The 20021-nt window shown below is 41.8% G+C and overlaps 2 protein-coding genes across 2 annotated transcripts; one reads left to right on the plus strand and one right to left on the minus strand.

Moving 5' to 3' along the window:
- Nucleotides 1–1484: 1484 nt before the first annotated feature.
- Nucleotides 1485–8769, plus strand: si:ch73-109i22.2 (uncharacterized). The gene is made up of 9 exons (XM_064983511.1): nt 1485–1594; nt 2800–3002; nt 3883–4058; nt 6233–6322; nt 6397–6571; nt 6743–6949; nt 7052–7415; nt 7592–7743; nt 8161–8769. The coding sequence occupies exons 1-9, from the start codon at nt 1567–1569 to the stop codon at nt 8335–8337; spliced, it is 1572 nt and encodes a 523-aa protein (XP_064839583.1). The 5' UTR covers nt 1485–1566; the 3' UTR covers nt 8338–8769.
- Nucleotides 8614–18088, minus strand: LOC135552105 (translocon-associated protein subunit beta-like). The gene is made up of 6 exons (XM_064983515.1): nt 17981–18088; nt 17188–17345; nt 16690–16788; nt 16441–16549; nt 15716–15793; nt 8614–9364 (listed from the first exon to the last, which is right to left on the minus strand). The coding sequence occupies exons 2-6, from the start codon at nt 17343–17345 to the stop codon at nt 9254–9256; spliced, it is 555 nt and encodes a 184-aa protein (XP_064839587.1). The 5' UTR covers nt 17981–18088; the 3' UTR covers nt 8614–9253.
- Nucleotides 18089–20021: the final 1933 nt, after the last annotated feature.

Here is a 20021-nt window from a genome sequence, read left to right on the forward strand (position 1 = left end):
CACCAAACATGTGGAAGAAGGTGCTCTGGTCAGATGAAACCAAAATTGAACTTTTTGGCAACAATGCAAAACGTTATGTTTGGCGTAAAAGCAACACAGCTCATCACCCTGAACACACTTATCCCCACTGTCAAACATGGTGGTGGCAGCATCATGGTTTGGGCCTGCTTTCTTCAGCAGGGACAGGGAAGATGGTTAAAATTGATGGGAAGATGGATGGAGCCAAATACAGGACCATTCTGGAAGAAAACCTGATGGAGTCTGCAAAAGACCTGAGACTGGGACGGAGATTTGTCTTCCAACAAGACAATGATCCAAAACATAAAGCAAAATCTACAATGGAATGGTTCAAAAATAAACATATCCAGGTGTTAGAATGGCCAAGTCAAAGTCCAGACCTGAATCCAATCGAGAATCTGTGGAAAGAACTGAAAACTGCTGTTCACAAATGCTCTCCATCCAACCTCACTGAGCTCGAGCTGTTTTGCAAGGAGGAATGGGAAAAAAATTCAGTCTCTCGATGTGCAAAACTGATAGAGACATACCCCAAGCGACTTACAGCTGTAATCGCAGCAAAAGGTGGCGCTACAAAGTCTTAACTTAAGGGGGCTGAATAAATTTGTACGCCCAATTTTTCAGTTTTTGATTTGTTAAAAAAGTTTGAAATATCCAATAAATGTCGTTCCACTTCATGATTGTGTCCCACTTGTTGTTGATTCTTCACAAAATAATACAGTTTTATATCTTTATGTTTGAAAAGGTCGCAAAGTTCAAGGGGGCCGAATACTTTCGCAAGGCGCTGTACATTCCGAGTCATCTCGCTTACACAGTGCTATTTTCCATCATCTGCAATTGAGTGAATTGAGTCCTCCTGATTCTGTCTGACTAAGTTCAGCTCGCTCTTTCATTTTCTCCAGTCCTCCTATCTGTGTTGTCATTTGTTAAGTTGCGGTGCCTCACTCTTCCTGTGTGTGTGTGTGTGTGTGTGTGTGTGTGTGTGTGTGTGTGTGTGTGTGTGTGTGTGTGTGTGTGTGTGTGTGTGTGTGTGTGTGTGTGTGTGTGTGTGTGTGTGTGCATGGGTGGGGGCATGTGACTGCCACTTTGTTCTTTGTTCACTTTGTTCATGTTTCTCAGTTCTCTAACTTGACAAATGCAAAATGTGCACCAAAAAAGGAGCGCTAGGTTACTTGTAGGCAACAGGGTAAAGATTCGGCTCAGCTCATGCAAATTATTGTTTCTTCTGTGATGGACATGAGCAGTTGTTATTTGTAAAAATAAAAAAAGTCTAAAAAATAAGAATAATACATGATAATTGAAGCTACATGCACATACTGTATCACTTTTGGTATATGTATGCACAATTAGGACATAATTATGTAATTAAGAAATTGGTAAAGATTACATTCCCCCTCCCCCACCCACAACAACTTTTATAGTTTCTCTCTTTATTATGTTTCCCCCCTCCCCCCCACCCACACACACACAGCAGTTGATGTAGAGGAGGAAAGAGATGTTCAGACATCTGTTGATACAGCCGTCTTGTGACGACCTATTTTAAATGTCATCATGGACTTTGACTACCAGCGTTTAAAAGGTCAGGCTTATACTTTTAACCATTTTATAATCAGCCAGAACTATGTAGGAACAATGTTTTCATTACTAAGTCATTTAATATCATTGTTATTGTTTACCATTGCTTACATTTTTATTGCCGTTTGAGTCTTTATTAACAAACAATTTATCGTTTAGAACTATGTTTAAAAAGATCATGTCAGGATTCACGAACTGCGAATCCTACCCATAGCTCCATCTATGAATTTGAGAGTGGTTACATTTCCCCATCGCAATCATTCAGCATGATACCCAACCAAGGGTCTGCTGTTGGGCTGAAAGAGTTAGAGAGACAGGTTTGTCTGCGCACCTGAAGATTGTGTTAGCCCACTAAGCTAGGCATTAGCTGTGGGAGCTAAGTCAGGTCTCAGAAAAAGGTTACTCATCACACAAGAGTAGTTACCAGATTACCTTGGTTACACTTCTCCAATAAGATACCAACAGCTAATAGGCATCAACTGACTAAATCTGAGTCACAGCAAAAATGCGACCAACTGAGTTTGAAAAAAAAATACAGCTGTGCTTGTTATAAAATTGATTATTTGTGTGAATTCTAGGTGCATCCGATGCACTAATGTGAATATTGCATTGTCTATGGTGTTATCTACAATACCTGAAGTTTATGCTAAAAGTGATCTGAATTGCTTGATTGTCAGAGAAAGTATGCACTTTACACCCTTCTAACTTCCATTAATTGCTATGTTTTTTTATGTTGTCTTGTGTCTCATGTGTTTTACGACAGACTTATTCCACATTATGTTGTGTTACAGTCTGAATTCAAAATTAAGTATTTTTTTGTTTCACACAATACCTCATCATGACAAAGTGAAAACATCAAAATCCCCATTAAAATCCGTCAATTTAGGCATTTTTTGCAAGGGCTCAATGACAAACACCGCATCCGCCTATGTCGGGCTTCAGCATCTGTTGTGGAAGGTAACCGAGTTACTGCAGTGTTTGTCAGACCATGAGACAAATCGGTCTTCTCACGAAAATTCACAAAATTTGTTCTTAACTGACTTGCCTAGTTAAATAAAATAAAATACTTTACTGTTATTAAGCCCATAACATTTTGTTAGTTCATAATATTGTGTTTGTTAAATGTTTAAAAAAAATAAGGTTTCTTTGGCTGTCACTTTTGTGATAGTTAATGGTTAGCTTTATAGATTATTTTGTGTTGGTTTGCAGATGTTGAAATCCTCAGGCGAGAAGAGCGAATCAGCTGCCTGCCAATCCAACCCCAAAAGCATGTACCACACCAGCATTCTGCTCAAGACCCACCCACCCGCCAGACTCCTCCAATCAAACCCAGGCGGAGCTTAAAGGTTCCCAAAACCCTTCGTGAGGAGGTGGTGCTACCAGCCAAACAAACCAATGGCCAGGAGAATGAGGTGACAGAATAAACATTTTACATTAGATTTACCAGATCAGTGGAAACTCTACTATTGGGTCAAAATACAGAAATTTGCATGCTTTTCAATTGTGTTTTCTATGCATGGTAGACACAACACAGACAAACATTTGTACAATTTCTACTGTATGTGAATGCTTGTTTTCTAAAAATGTATATGTCTGTGTATTTGTAGAGGACTTCCCGTAAGCCTCCAGTCAGATTGTCATGTGTGAAACCAGCAGCCACGCTTTACACCCTAAACCACATAGTGCAGTTAGAGACAGACAACTTCCTGTGGCTCGGCCAATAAAAACATCCATGTCATGGTGGGATAGAAAGTTAAAATAAAGACAACTGAAAGTTACCTCTCTACGTTCAGCGTTGCATGGGTCAGCCAAGTTCAGATTCTGTCTCCAGAGCCTTCTCCAAGATCCTACCGGTTTGATGTGCATAAATGGGAAAGGATAGGTGAAATACTATGGTGGGTTTATTTTGCTAGAACGAAAAAGGCATGGATGAGCATATCAAGTGTATAAAATGTAACTGTCTTCTCTTGCTAAGGTAACTTCTGTGGGAACGTATCCAAGCGTACCTGTGTAAACAATAGCCGTGTTCTCCCTCTCCTACCCCCTCTCTCCCATCTCTTTCCTTCCCTCTTTCAGATGAGGTGGAGCTATACATATTGCTTATAGTTGGTAGGTGCTATTTCTGGACAGGGTCTTGTTCTCTCATACTCTCTCCTTTTCCCCCTTTTTGTTTTCTTTTCAGAATTGCCTTAAAATCTCCACAATAATGGAAAGATACCCGACAGCACAACAGACAACTATTGAATGTGCCTATAAATCTCACAAACCTCCCTGTCTATCTCCCTCTATCAGACAGTAGTGAAGAGGGTGTCTCCTGCTCTGACTCTGGGTGGCCCCGGGCCCCTGGAGCCCTTGTCCCCGTCCCTTCGGGCACACACCCTGCTGTGGTTTGAGAGGACACAGCTTCCCCGCCTGTGTCGGCCTGGTCGCCCAATGCCCCGCTGGCTACACGGCTTCGCCACACGCAGGTCAGACTGCTAGCACACAGAAACATATACTGGTATACATATTATCTGCAATAGAAAAAAGAAACATGGTGCATTCAGGGAAACAAGTGCATATGCAAAAAGACCGCAGACACACATGCACGCACGTACAATCAAACACACATAAAACACACACATGCACGCACGTACAATCAAACACACATAAAACACACACATGCACGCACGTACAATCAAACACGCATAAAACACACACATACACGCACGTACAATCAAACACACATAAAACACACACATGCACACATACACACGACCACAGATGACACGACAAATGCAAAGGGACAAACATACTCATCTTGACCATTCACACTTTGAAAGCCTCAGATGGCTCAAAGTGGAGGAGAGATTCTCTCAGATTTAAATTGTGTCTTGTATATAAGATAGTCCACAGTATGGTCCTCAAGTACCTATGTAATTATACTGAACAAAAATGTAAACAATTTCAAAGATTTTGCAGAGTGAAATAAGTCAATAAATGAAATAAGTCCATTGAAATTAACCTTTTAAAACTCACGGGCGATTGGTAAAGCTTAAAGCAAGTTTATTCACCCATTGGGCCATTACATCTGCATAAGACAAAAAAAACATATTCACACAAGCACTGATATTTAACCCTTTCTCCTATGCTGCGTCTCCTACACATCTGAACAGGCAATGCATCTCTGTTGCTAGACAGAACCTTAGTGATATCTGTTCCATTTCCTCTGACCTCACCTCTGCCCCAAAGTGCTCACTCCTCCCAAACTCACGGCTGTGATGTTGACTCGTACCAGACTGTCTTTTTCCCTCCCATAGGATCCCTGATGGCTAACAATAACATATCCAGACAGAACGTGAACGTCATACATTCCACTCTCCCCCTCAGTGACATGAATAAGTATATTTCATATTCTCAGAACCCAACAATATACATTGATTAGGCCCTAATCTATGGATTTTGCATGACTGGGCAGGGGCGCATCCAATCCAATCCGAATGATTTTTTTTCAGTTTTCATGAATGTGATCTTAATTACTTACAGTCTGTAAGCTGTTAGTGTCTTAACAACCATTCCACAGGTGCATGTTCATTAATTGTTTATGGTTCATTGAACAAGCATGGGAAACAGTGTTTAAAACCCCTTTACAATGAAGATCTGTGAAGTTATTTGGATTTTTAAAGAATTATCTTTGAAAGACAGGGTCCTGAAAAAGGGAAGTTTCTTTTTTTGCTGAGTTTAGTAGCACGTCTCAAAAGTGAGCAGTAGACCAACAGTACGTGGGTGAGAATGATTGTTGTTTTTAATGTTTTTAAAATGGTCTAATAAATTCAATCAAATATACAGGTCATATTCATATTCACACACACACACACACAAATATTTATCACTTAGAGAAAGAGGTACACATGCAATTGAATCCAAATCTGCGACTGCAGAATTCTCAAAAACAAGCATTTTGTACCTCCTTGTTTCAGCTCATTTTCTACCGTTTTGAATCTAGTGAATACGGCCCAGGATTGAAGAACACTGTTCGAAAGCTAGATATGTAAACAAAATAGAAAATAGTTCAGAAAGACTACTCGTCAATGGAACCGCTTTAGTGTTAAAGGTGCTGCATGGTCAATCCGGCATCTGCATTGGCCGTGCAGCAGTTTCGGTGATACGACCTCTGCAGAAGTCAGGGCATTCATACTTCTTGCACTTCATGGAGCAGCGCAGAGCTGTTGTGACGGAAGTTGTCAACAAAGGGAGTTTGTGTTTATACAGGACCTCCCGCCCCCACCTACTGTCAACCAATCAAGTCAATGCAGAGCTATATGGAGCCCTCCTCGTTGTTACAAAATTTGGGAGGCAGATGGCAGTGGTAGGGAGCTCAATTATGCCTCTTGCATGCCTTTGGAGGCCCTGCAATTGCATCATACCCTCCATACGGAGCCTCCGACCACATTTTCGGATCAAGTATAACTTGGCTTTTACTCAGCACTAGAGGGGAACGGATAAGGCGTGACACACACATCATGAGTCAAAGCAAAGACATGTAATTGTACACACATACATACATACATGCTGTGTTTGTACAGCTTATGCAGTTTGTTAAAGATGAATTGTTCTTACTTTTCTCTGTGTGTGTGTGTGTGTCTCTCGACTGTTTGGATAGGGAGGCAGAGGAGCTTCTAAAGGACAAGCAGCAGGGCTGTTTTCTGCTCAGGCTCAGCGAGTCAAAGATTGGTTTTGTACTCTCGTACAGGTAAAGTCACAACAGACAACACACACACACACACACAAAGACATTTTTAGACAGACACACACTTTCCCCCCCAGAGGAATGGATAGGTGCCGCCATTTCATCATAGAGGAAGAAGAGGGTGGCAGAGGGGCGTGTTACCTCATCGCTGGGGAGGAGAGTCGCCATAGCAGCCTGCAGGAGCTGGTCAGCTATTACACCCAGTATCCCGTGGGGCCCTTCAACGAGATTCTCACCACGCCCTGTGACGAGGTGCCGAGTATATATTCCACACCATGCCTTCTTCATAAGCGAAAGGAAAATAGTCATTGGCACCACCTAAACATCTAACAAACTTAAATGTTGTGGCAAACTATCCTTTTAGGTAAACTCAACTGCAACAGTTTGTTTCTCAATCTTTCTCCTTCTCTTTTACTCTCTCAGTCCAGTGAAGCTTGTGAGGGTACAGTTAAACTGGGGTTGCAAGATGAAGGTGGAGAGACAATGAAAGTGACCGAAAAGGAAGCCTCATCATATGCACCCTCGGCTCCTGCCACTGTCCATGTCCAAGAGATAGAGTATGCTGTGGTGAAGAAGGTGCTAAAAAAGTCCCTTTCTCAACCAGAAAACCAGCTTGGGGAACAGTTGGTTGTAAGGAACTATTCTCCCTTTAACATTTGTAAGTTAAACAAACCCACAAAAAAGTCAATGCTATTAATGGATTAACAGACTACATGACAAAACATTTTCCAGGTGACAAACCTGATCCTCCCCGAAGATGTGACAGAACCTGACGTTAGCTGTGCAGGAGCATTTGGCGGGGGAGAGAATGCCTTCGACGCACTGTACGCTCGGGTCAACAAGCCACCAATCATGCTTACCCATACATCTCCCTACATCAATGTGGGCAATCCTCCAGGCCAGGAGGCGGCAGCGTCCTCCGTCCCTCTCATGCACCGTGGGTCCACGGGGGACCCAAGCTACTGGAAGTTGGAGCCCCTGCACACCTACGAGGAAACCCCTCATCTGGTTCAACGTGAAGAAGAGACAAAGGAACACATCGACTTCTACGCCATGGGGCGCTGGCGGGATGCCGAGAGGAGTACAGGTGGACGAGGTGAAAGACAAGACTAGCTACTTGTCTTTCAGAGGTTGTATTGTTATTGGCCTGAGCAAGGCACGGCATGCCTGATTTGACCTGATATTTCACAATACACATTTTTGCATGTCTAGAATGAACAATGAACATATGACTGTATACATGTATTACAATATATCTGCTCTCTTTTGTAGACCCCCAGCATCACCTCTACTCAGAGGTGAACCTAAGAACAAGAGAGGCCCCCAGTCACATCCCCCTTCCAGCCAGGACAGCCCCCAACCGGCCTTTACGACTGCCTCCCAGGCCTGTTAACTGCCCCCCTCAACAGGACGGAAGTGTGCAGGTATTGGAACACCAAACATACATTGTTTAGCATATATTATCTACTCCAGGGGTGTCAAACTCTCCATGGAGGGCCGAGTGTCTGCAAGTATTTGTTTTTTCCGTTCAATTAAGACCTAGACAACCAGGTAAAGGGAGTTCGTTACTAATTAGTGATCTTAATTCATCACTCAAGTACACGGGAGTAAAACCCTGCCCTCTGAAACACAATCTACACCATTTTGGTAAGAGGTTGGCAATAAAGAAAAGGCTAATGTATTCTAAATAACTGATGTTAATCAGGCATTTTTAGTAATTGAGTAAAAACTACACACTGGTAGATAAGGTAGTTTGAAAATGTTAGATAAAAAATATACAGATTTTATATAAAAGTATTTTGATAAGGTGTTTCATTTATTTTTTTCATGCACTTTTCTAGCGATGTGGAGATCCCATCTTGTCCTCTTCCCCATCCCGACCTGGAGTCTTTCTGACACCTTGTTCAGAACGACCTTTGACCCAAGACCCGAGCACCAGCATCTATGAACAGATCCCAGAGAGGCCAACCAGCTCAAGGCCTCCACTGCCTCCACCCAATCCGACCACTCCTTACTAAGACCCTATCATACAACTCCCCTTGTAAACAAAATAAACTATAAACCCTAAACACCGAAGACCCTCTTTGCAAATATCCAGAATTAAGCCTTACTTACTGTACACTTAAATCAACTGATCAAGTTATATTTTCTATTTAACACAAGAGGCTAGAGACAGTCCTGAATGTCAATCTGTGTGCCAGAAATGCATCTACAGAAGTTGTGCTCCATTTTGTGTCCCGATTTTGTGCCCACTACCCCACAAAGATTGAGAAATGTGTACAAATACAAGAATCTCACTTTATAAAACTCAGCTTGTTTATTTCCCAAACAAGACAAAGTCCCACCCAGAACTACCTGGGAAACTATTCACTTTTTTCTGTAGAAATTACTTTAAGGGTTTTAAAACAAATTAATTACAAAATAAAACATAAGGCAAAAAGTTCATATCATTCTTGCATTCAGCTGTAGTCTGACTTGGACACCCCTCTGTATATGTACTGTATGTAATGCATGTGCGTGTGTATGGAATAGAATAACCAGCCATGAAACCACTAGCCCATTCTCGCCATCATCGAACGCTAAAGTCCACAAAGCTCATAATCCCACAATCAATCACAAGGAAGCACATCTTCCCAAATCACTCATATTACATTTTTTGTTTTACCCCAATATGGGTAAGTATGTTATTACAGCCACTCCTCCCATCCTGAGTTACTAATACCCTTTTCACACTACTGAGCAGAGATGTACTGCACTAGTCTGGATGCACATCCAGCATCGTTGCTGGAACTATGCTGGAAAGAACAAAGTGACAAGAAAATATCTGAGCCAGCACAGTACGGTTTATGACAGCACAATAGTGTGAAAAGGTGCAAGTTCTTGAACACCCCCCCCAAAAAAAGCCATTGCAAGTTCCACAGTGGAGAGTAGTATTCAGTTCTTCTTGGCCTTGGGCGAGTCGTACTTCCTCTTGCTAGAGAACCACAGGAGCAGGGGGATGCCGATGGAGGGGAGGGTCATTACGCCAAAGGCGGCCCAGTCCAGCTGGAGGGAGAAAGAGAGAGGGGGGTGAGGGAAGAGGGTGATGTGGAGGTCACAGCCAATTAAAAAGGCCTAGGTCAAATTTAGCAAGTGAACATAAAGTAGTTTGACCCAAACAATACAAGAAACTCAAAAATGTTACTCAATTTCCTGCACGAACAAAACAAATATTAGCCAGCAAGGCTCTTGATCCAGGACGGGATTCTCTGCTGTTAGCTTCTTCAAAAATCAAGCATTTGCTTGCTAACAACTTAGTCAACTAGCTACTAAATTAGCAAACCATATGCACAACTGCAGACCATTTATCACATTTTAGATTTTAGTTAAGATATAGACAGGAAACATTTAGTTGTGAAATCCATACTGTGAGTAGATCACCCTGCTGCATAACAGTGAGCGACTCATAAGGCTCCGGTCTCTCGTCGCTTTGTGCTCGCAAACAAACACCACGTGACCACTGACTGGGGACTAACTTAAACTTCATAATGTGTCAGGCGAACATTCTTCATCTCCTAACGTATTGCACAAGTTGACTGCAGGTATTTACTTAAAAAGTAATATTCAAAGAAATGGAAATATAAGAACGACAAAGGGCTAGTTTCCTGGACTCAGACTGAGCCCATTTCTACATTAAAAATAACTTTCAATAAAAGGATCTCCATTGAGCATGCCATTAAGACTATTAGCCATGTTCCCTCTAAGCTCCCCAGAACTGCCGCGTAGAAGTAATATCAACCTGCGCAGAGAAGCATGAGATTAGAAAGTTCCGTTCAGAGTTTTCCCCCCTTAGTTAACAATATCAACATTTCCCTTTACTGTGGGAATTGTGATCGAATCACTGCTATATTAGCCACTTTCAATGCAACATACCGAAACAAACTATGCAAGACTTAGAATGCTAAATTAACTATGCAAGAGATTTTGTTGTAGGCAGAACGCATCGGAATAGGATTCTATTACACTGACACATAAGACTCAGCCCGGTCTGTGTTGTACTCCACACAGACCGGTGTGGCATAGACCTGCTGCTGCTCTGATTGGCTATATGCAAATTGACTATTGCCATATGGATCTGTGCCATTCACTTTAAACTGGACTGCCTTTACAGCATGAGTGGTCACGAGTAATGCGCTTGCTTCGCAATCAAAGAGAGCGCTGCATGTAGCCATGTGTGCACATTTGTTCATATCCTTTGCAAGTTAGTAAGTTATTTGCCCAGTTATAGATCATTTGTAGTCAGCAATAAAGTGAGTGATTGCTTCCTTCAAGAGGACAAAACATGTACATTTCTAGACATCTTTGAAAAGAAAGTTAGGGAAAAATTGCTTCTTTTTTTTTTTAACTTAAAGGGGCAGTGTTGTATATTGAGACAGGCTTGAATAACCTAAGTAGCCAATAGGCTGGTGGTATCACAATTTGTCTGATTCTCTGTCATAATGTATGGGAATAACAATGCATTTTATTTTGTAACGTTGTTTTTTTTGCTGCGTCAAACACCACAACATTTTCGGTCACCTTGTCTGAAGGACAAGTGGATAAAGTGGTTAATGTCAAGCTCCGCATGTTCTAAAAACTCCAACTGTAGGCTGAATGATACAACAGCTATTTCAATGTTAAAAAGTTATGGGATGCATTTTCTCCATGGTTTTTGATGGTAGGCCTATGTTATGGTTAAATAGCCACAGTAGCCTACTTGACCACCATCTGAAACTTTAACTTAAAGTGGGTACAGCCTCAGTGTTCACAGTAAACACACGCTGGATGTTGCACAGAATTTTCAATGTTCAAGTTAGAGCTCAGCAGACTTGAAATTGGCTCAGTGCCGGAAAAAGAAAATTGAGGGAACATTGACTATGAGTAAACTTAATCTGGGTTAAGGTAATCAGCCCGGAGGGCATCAAGTTAAAAACTGTCCATGTACAGTGGCTTCATTAAGTAGTCGGACCCCTAGACTTTTTCCACATTGTTACATTACAGACTAGAAGTCGACCGATTAATCGGAATGGCCGATTAATTAGGGCCTATTTCAAGTTTTCATAACAATTGGAAATCGGTATTTTTGGACACTTATTTGGCAGATTTTTTAAAAACCTTTATTTTATCTTTATTTAACTAGGCAAGTCAATTAAGAACACATTCTTATTTTCAATGACGGCCTTGGAACGGGGGTTAACTGCCTCGTTCAGGGGCAGAGCGACAGATTTTCACCTTGTCAGCTCGGGAGATCCAATCTTGCAGCCTTACAATTAACTAGTCCAACGCAACGACCTGCCCCTCTCTCTCGTTGCACTCCACAAGGAGACTGCCTGTTACGCGAATGCAGTAAGCCAAGGTAAGTTGCTTGCTAGTTAAACTTATAAAAAACAATCAACCATAATCACTAGTTAACTACACATGGTTGATGATATTACTAGATATTATCTAGTGTGTCCTGCGTTGCATATAATCTGACTGAGCATACAAGTATCTGACAGAGATGGTAGGCAGAAGCAGGCTTGAAAACATTAATTCAAACAGCACTTTCGGGCGTTTTGCCAGCAGCTCCTAGTTGTGTGTCAAGCATGCGCTGTTTGTGACTTCAAGCCTATAAACTCCCGAGATGAGGCTGGTGTAACCGAAGTGAAATGGCTAGCTAGTTAGCGTGCGCTAATAGTGTTTCAAACGTCACTTGCTCTGAGCCTTGGAGTGGTTGTTCCCCTTGCTCTGCAAGAAGCGAGGAGAGGGACGGAAGCTATACTGTTACAATGGCAATACTAAAGTGCCTATAACAACATCCAATAGTTAAAGGTTAATGAAATACAAATGGTATAGAGGGAAATAGTCCTATAATTCCTAGAATAACTACAACCTAAAACTTCTTACCTGGGAATATTGAAGACTCATGTTAAAAGGAATCACAAGCTTTCATATGTTCTCATGTTCTGAGCAAGGACCTTAAACGTTAGCTTTCTTACATAGCACATATTGCACTTTTACTTTCTTCTCCAACACTTTGTTATTGCATTATTTAAACCAAATTGAACACGTTTCATTATTTATTTGAGGTGAAAATGATTTTATTGATGTATTAAATTAAGTTAAAATAAGTGTTCATTCAGTATTGTTGTAATTGTCATTACAAATAAATAAATATATTTTTTTTTTTATAAATCGGCCAATTAATTGGTATTGTCTTTTTCGGTCCTCCAATAAATCGGTATCGGCGTTGAAAAATCATAATCGGTCGACCTCTATTACAGACTCATTCTAAAATGCATTAAAATTGTTTTTCCTCATCAATCTACACACAATATCCCATAATGACAAAGCAAAAACAGGTTTAGACATTTTTGTAAATGTATTACCAATAAAGAAACTGATATCACATTTACTTAAGTATTCAGACCCTTTACACAGTTCTTTGTTGAAGCACCTTTGGAAGCCTCAAGGCTTGTTGGGTATGACGTAACAAACTTGGCACACCTGTATTTGGTGAGTTTCTACCAATCTTCTCTGCAAATCCTCTCAAACTCTGTCAGGTTGGATGGAGAGCATCGCAGCACAGCTATTTTCAGGTCTCTCCAGAGATGTTCGATCAAGTTCAAGGCCGGGCTCTGGCTGGGCCACTCAAGGTCATTGAGACTTGTCCTGAAGCCACTCCTGCGTTGTGTTGGCTGTGTGCTTAGGGCCATTGTCCTTTTGGAAGGTGAAACTTTGCCCCAGTCTGAGATCCTGAGCGCTCTGGAGCAGGTTTTCATCAAGGATCTCTTTGTACTTCGCCCCATTCATCTTTACCTCAACCCTGCCAAGTCTGCCAGTCCCTGCCCTGAAAAACATCCCAACATCATGCTGTCACCACCGTGCTTCACCATGGGGATGGTGCCAGCTTTCCTCCAGACGTGATGCTTGGCATTCAAGCCAAATAGTTCAAGCTTGGTTTCATCAGACCTGAGAATCATTTAGGTCTGAGAGTCCTTCAGGTGCCTTTTGGCAAGCAAGCTGGCTGTCGTGTACTTTTTACTGAGTGGCTTTTGTCTGGCCACTATACCATAAAGACCTGATTGGTGGAGTGCTGCAGAGATGGATGTCCTTCTGGAAGGTTCTCCCATCGTCACAGAGAAACTCTGGAGCTCTGTCAGAGGAACCATAGGGTTCTTGGTCAGCTCCCTGACCAAGGCCCTTCTTCCACAATTGCTCAGTTTGACCAGCTCAAGGTAGAGTCTTGGTAGTTCCAAACTACTTCCATTTAAAAAAAAGATGGAGGCTACAGTGTTCTTGGGGACCTTCAATGCTGCAGAAATATGTTGGTACCCTTCCCCAGGTCTGTGCCTAGACCCAATCAATCCTGTCTCGGAGCTCTACGGACAACACCTTCAACCTCACGGCTTGGTTTTAGATCTGACTTGCACTGTCAACTGTGGGACCTTATATAGACAGGTGTGTACCTTTCCAAATCATGTCCAATCAACAAAATGTACCACAGGTGGACTCCAATCAAGTTGTAGTAAAATCTAAAATCTCAAGGATGATCAATGGAAACAGGATGCACCGGAGCTCAATTTCTAGTCTTATAGCAAAAGGTCTGAATATTTGTAAATAAAAAAGGTTTATTTTTAATACTTTTGCAAAAATCTGAAAACCTGTTTTCACTTTGTCATTATGGGGTATTGAGCATAGATTGATGAGGAAAAAAATATAATTGAATCAATTTCAGAACAAGACTGTAACAACGTGGAAAAGGTCAAGGGGTCCGAATACTTTCCGAATGCACTGTTTATGAGCATGTATATGTACAGTACCAGTCAAAAGTTTGGACACACCTACTCATTCAAGGGTTTGTTTATTTTTACTATTTTCTACAAAACGATTAATAACACACATGGAATCATGTAGTATCAAAAAAAAGTGTTAAACAAATCTAAATATATTTTAAATTAGAGATTCTTCAAAGTAGCCACCCTTTGCCTTGATGACAGCTTTGCACACGATTGGCATTCTCTTAACCAGCTTCATGAGATAACAAGGCACTAATTGAAATGCATTAAGTTAATTTGTGGAATTTCTTTACTTCTTAATGCATTTGAGCCTATTTCACTAGGCAAATTCTTATTTACAATGACGGCCTACCTCAGGCCAAACTCTAACCCGGACGACACTGGGCCAATTGCGCGCCACCCTATGGGACTCCCAATCACAGCCGGTTGTGATTCAGCCAGGAATCGAACTAGGGTCTGTAGTGACTTCTCCAGCACTGAGATGCAGTGCCTTTGACTCGGGAGCCCAAAAGTTGTGTTGTGACAAGGTAGGGGTGGTATACAGAAGGTAAAAGACCAAGTCCATATTATGGCAAGAACAGCTCAAATAAGCAAAAAGAAATGACAGACCATCATTACTTTATGATGGAACTGTCTCATGAGGACCGCCACAGGAATGGGAGACCCAGAGTTACCTCTGCTGCAAAGGATAAGTTCATTATAGTTAACTACACTTCAGAATGGAGCCCAAATAAATGCTTCGAGGTTCAAGTAACAGACACATCTCAACATCATCTGTTCAGAGGAGACTGTGTGAATCAGGCCTTCATGGTCAAATTGCTGCAAAGAAACCACTATTAAAAGGACACCAATAAGAAGACTTGCTTGGGCCAAGAAACACAAGCCATGGACATTAGACAAGTGGAAATCTGTTCTTTGGTCTGATGAGTCCAAATGTGTGAGAAGCAGAAACGGTGAACAGATAATCACTGCATGTGTGGTTCCCACTGTGAAACATGGAAGAGGTGTGATGGTGCTTTGCTGGTGACACTGTTGGTGATTTATTTAGAAGTTAAGGCACACTTAACCAGCATGGCTACCACGGCATTCTGCAGCAATACACCATCCCATCTGTTTTCTGGGACTATCATTTGTTTTTCAACAGAACAATGACAAAACACACCTCCATGCTGTGTAAGGGATATTTGACCAAAGAGTGATGAGTGCTGCATCAGATTACCTGGCCCCCACAATCACCCGACCATAACCCAATTGAGATGGTTTGGGATGAGTTGGACCGCAGAATGAAAGAAAAGCTGGTTGAGAGACTGCCAAGTGTGCAAAGCTGTCATCAAGGCAAAAGGTGGCTACTTTTAAGAATCTCAAATATAAAATCTATTTCGATTTGTTTAACTCTTTTTTGTGTTACTACAAGATACCATGCATGTTATTTCATAGTTGATGTCTTTACTATTATTCTACAATGCAGAAAATAGTACAAATAAAGAAAAACCCTTGAATGAGTAGGTGTGTCCAAACTTTTGACTGGTAGTTTTGTAAAAGGTCTTTGAGAGAAGTCTACTATAACCATGCCAATGGTTTGAAAGGACGAATGATTTACATAGTGGGGGGAGAAACGCCTGTCAAACTCCCTCTGAGCCAAGATCCCACCCTGTCCGGGGGCGCTGGTGTAGCCAACCTGCAGGAAGAAGACAAGTTTTAATTTCCACAAAAGGTCATGAACATCACTACTCTGCATCAGTCTCTAGTTCAATTGACAAGAGGGAGTTTCCAATGACTTGAACTCAATAACAGGAAGTGTGCAATTGCATAAAAAACATTTTTTTCCCCAGTAAATCAACACCAGCCAAATAGTAGGCCACTGTGTTAGGCTACATTCTACCCGTTAATGTAGCAGAGGAAAGGTTTCAGGCTGGAGAGAGCAGCAGAGAAAAGAGTGAGTCTGTACAGCACTTTGAGATATCAGCTGATGTACAAAGGGCTATATAAATAAATTTGATTTGGTCTGCATCAGACCTGAGTTCAAATACTTCAGCCCTGCTTGATTGAGCACACCTGTTGCAATGGAACCAATACAAAAGCACAAAAAGTTCAAACCCTGACCACATGCCACTGCTTAAGCAAACAAAGCATTTGAAAGGTTTCAAATAGTATTTGAACCCAGGTCTGGGCCCATATTTAAAAAGCATCTCAAAATAGGAGTGCTGATCGAGGATAAAGTCCACGTCCATGCAATCTTATTCATTATGACATAAATGGGGAAAAGAAATCCTAGATCAATATTCCTAGGCCCTGATCTCCATAAACAATTCTACTCTCCCTTACCACGACATGTCCTCCCTCCTGAGCCAGGTAGCTGACAGAAGCAGAGGTGAAGTTGAAGTATCCGGCCTTCAGGGGGCGCAGTACCACAGTATGAGAGACATTGCTGGCACTGGGTAGGGTTAAGGTACAAACTAGAGAAACTGATAAGACTTCAGGTTACAATGCAGGCATCATTGAAAAAAAATTGGCGCTTTGGAGCCATAAGGACACTGGGCTGAAACACATCTTAGGATTGTGTCTAAAGGATACGGGGCGATCCGGTCCCATTTCACGTTCAGCATCCCAGAAACGATACCAAAATCCTCAGGTGGGAAGGAGTCATCGGACAGCTCGACCTCTAGGGCAGCGCTGTGGAGCGTAGATTGAGTTAAGGCGGATTTTGAAACCACATATGGGGATAAGGGTACAGAATTGGGACTGAACGAATAAACCAATATATTTATTTTCAGCACAGACTGACATTCAATGCCTTTTATTGGCACAGCTTAACACACAATGTAGTTTTTCCATGATGTGGGGCTTCCATCAATGCCCCTGAGGCTGGGTTTCAATTAACATTTTCAGTTTCCTTTTCTTCACAAACAATGACTGGAACTAGAATGGATGTGTTTCCACCATAATCCATGCAGTGTTGTAGCAATCATTTCAGATCATTGCTTTTGAAGGATATGAAGCCATTCAAGACTAGTGTAATATCAGGTATTATTTGACATAGGCTAGGGAGAGATGGATGATGTTGTCCAATACCTGGTTCCAACGTTGTAAATGTTGTACTGCAGTGTGAGGTCACGGCCTTCAACAGCATAACGGTTCAAGAGGGACTTGGAAGCCAACAGACGAGCCCCCTCTTCTCCTGTCCCCTGACCCAGTAGAGCCAGTAGAGCAAAAACGTACAGGACCCTCATCTGCAACATAGTAGAAAACTCAAGTGACTTTTCATTGTAGAATAGTAGCGTGTGTATTTCAGTTTACTCAATGCATCTTTGATCCAAGACAAAATTATAGGCCAATCTACCATAATCTTGATTAAAACAAATATAACTCACTCAAAGAAAGCATACGTGTACATGTTGCCAACTTTGAGCTAAACGCTGTGGGATTTATTCTAGCATGGCTAGGGACCTATGTAACCATATCTGACTACAGTAACTACATTAAGACCAGATGTTAAAATGAAAGATTATCGTTATCTAGCTTGAACTGACTATAAAAACACATGGTCAACCATTCTGCCAAACAATGTTAACCATTCTGAAAAAAGTTACATTACGAGAAGATGCCAGTTAACGTTAACAAGCTAGATACAGTAGCTAACTAACGTTAGCTAGCAAGCACTTAGCCCCCAAGCTTACGCTTACGTGTACTTGGCTAAAAACTGGGAAGACGACTGACAGTCAAGATTGTAGCCAACTTGCAAATTGTAGATTTAAAAATAATACGCGAATCGTTGACAAGGTAATAAAACGCGTGATTTCCTCAGTCTGTTTGATACTAACAGAAGATAAAACGCTACAAACCACAATAGAGAAAGCAGTCTTACCTTCTTTCGTGTCACAAATCAGCAAGGAAAGAACGTTTCTTCTTCTGTGGATTTTCATTTGGCGGTTGGCAACCAATTTTAAGGCGCATTATTACCGCCACCAACTGGACTGGCGTTTCGTCCAGAGACAGTGAAAGTCTAAATCCTTCCCAATAATCTCGCCTCCCTAAGGAAACGAAATACATAATTAAATAGCACATCCCCTGAAGATTTCCCCAGCAGTTCACTTAATCCTGTCTCTTCAACCCCATTACTCCTCAAATCGAATAACAATCTCTCCATTTCTCGGACTGAAATAGAAGATGTTCCACTGTCTTCATCTCCTCCTGACAATGATCACACCTCCCAGTCAGATGTTTCCCCACCACTTTCAATGTACTATTTAGCCTTGTGTCCCAGTCTCAGCCTTGTAACTACACTTTCTTCCCTTCTCTCTGTCTGAGGACCTCCCTGCCCCCCATCTATTCCTGTATTTTATACAGGTGTCTTCCCTTACTCTTCCTGTTCCACTACACTTGCCACTTATTTTTAACCACTGTTCAAATCAAATGTAATTTGTCACATGCGCTGAATACAATAGGTGTAGACCTTACAGTGAAATGCTTATTTACAAGCCCTTAACAACAATGCAGTTAAGAAAAATAGATAAGTTTAAAAAAAGACTACATTGTAGAATAATAGTGAAGACATCAAAACTATGAAATTACACATATGGAATCATGTAGTATCCAAAAAAGTATTCTACATATTAAAATATATTTTATATTCTTCAAATAGCCTTGATGACAGCTTTGCACACTCTTGTCATTCTCTCAACCAGCTTCATGGAATGCATTTCAATTAACAGGTGTGCCTTCTTAAAAGTTCATTTCTGGAATTTCTTTCCTTCTTAATGCATTTTAGCCAATCAGTTGTTTTGTGACAAGGTATCAGAGAGAACAGTCTATGACTAGGGTGGCTGGAGCCTTTGACAATTTTTAGGGCCTTCCTTTGAAGCTTGGCCCCAGTGATGTACTGGGCCATACGCACTACCCTCTGTAGTGCCTTGCGGTTGGAGGCCGAGTAGTTGTCATACAAGGCAGTGATGCAACCAATCAGGATGTTCTTGATGGTGCAGCTGTAGAAATTTTTGAGGATCTGAGGACCCATGCCAAATCTTTTTAGTCTCCAGAGGGGGAATAGGGTTTGTCGTGCCCTCTTCACGACTGTCTTGTTGTGTTTGGACCATGATAGTTTGTTGGTGATGTGGACACCAAGGAACTTGAAGCTCTCAACCTGCTCCACTACAGCCCCATCGATGAGAATGGGGGGCGTGATCAGTCCTCCTTTTCCTGTAGTCCACAATCATCTTCTTTGTCTTGATCACTTTGAGGGACAGGTTGTTATCCTGGCACCACAGTGCAGGACTCTGACCTCCTCCCTATAGGATGTCTTATTGTTGTCGGTGATCAGGCCTACCACTGTTGTGTCATTGGCAAACTTAATGATGGTGTTGGAGTCGTGCCTGGCCATGCAGTCATGAGTGAACAGGGAGTACAGGAGGGGACTAAGCACGCACCCCTGAGGGGCCACCTTGTTGTTGGTCAGTGTGGAGGAAGTGTTGTTGCAAATCCTCACCACCTGTGGGTGTCCCATCAGGAATCCAGGATCCAGTTGCAGAGGGAGGTGTTCAGTCTCATGGTCCTTAGCTTAATGATGAGCTTGGAGGGCACTATGGTGTTGAATGCTGAGCTGTAGTCAAGGCTAGTTGAGAGCTCCATGAACACGATTATGCCTAACATTTTTAGACGCATTAGACCAGAACCTTGATACTGTTTGACTTCTTGGTTTGAACATTAGTCATTAAGTGTAAGCTCCAAAAAAATTCTCTTCATGACGAATGTTCAAACGTAGACGTCAAACAGTATCAAGCTTCTGGTCTAATGCATCTAAAAATGTTTCACTTTTATGTAGGTGTTCATCTTTCCAGGTGGGAGGGGGCAGTGTGGAGTGCAATCGAGATTGCGTAATCTGTGGATCTGTTGGGGCGGTATGCGAATTG

Source organism: Oncorhynchus masou, chromosome 13 (genome assembly GCF_036934945.1).
Source record: "Oncorhynchus masou masou isolate Uvic2021 chromosome 13, UVic_Omas_1.1, whole genome shotgun sequence".
Lineage (NCBI taxonomy): Eukaryota > Metazoa > Chordata > Actinopteri > Salmoniformes > Salmonidae > Oncorhynchus > Oncorhynchus masou.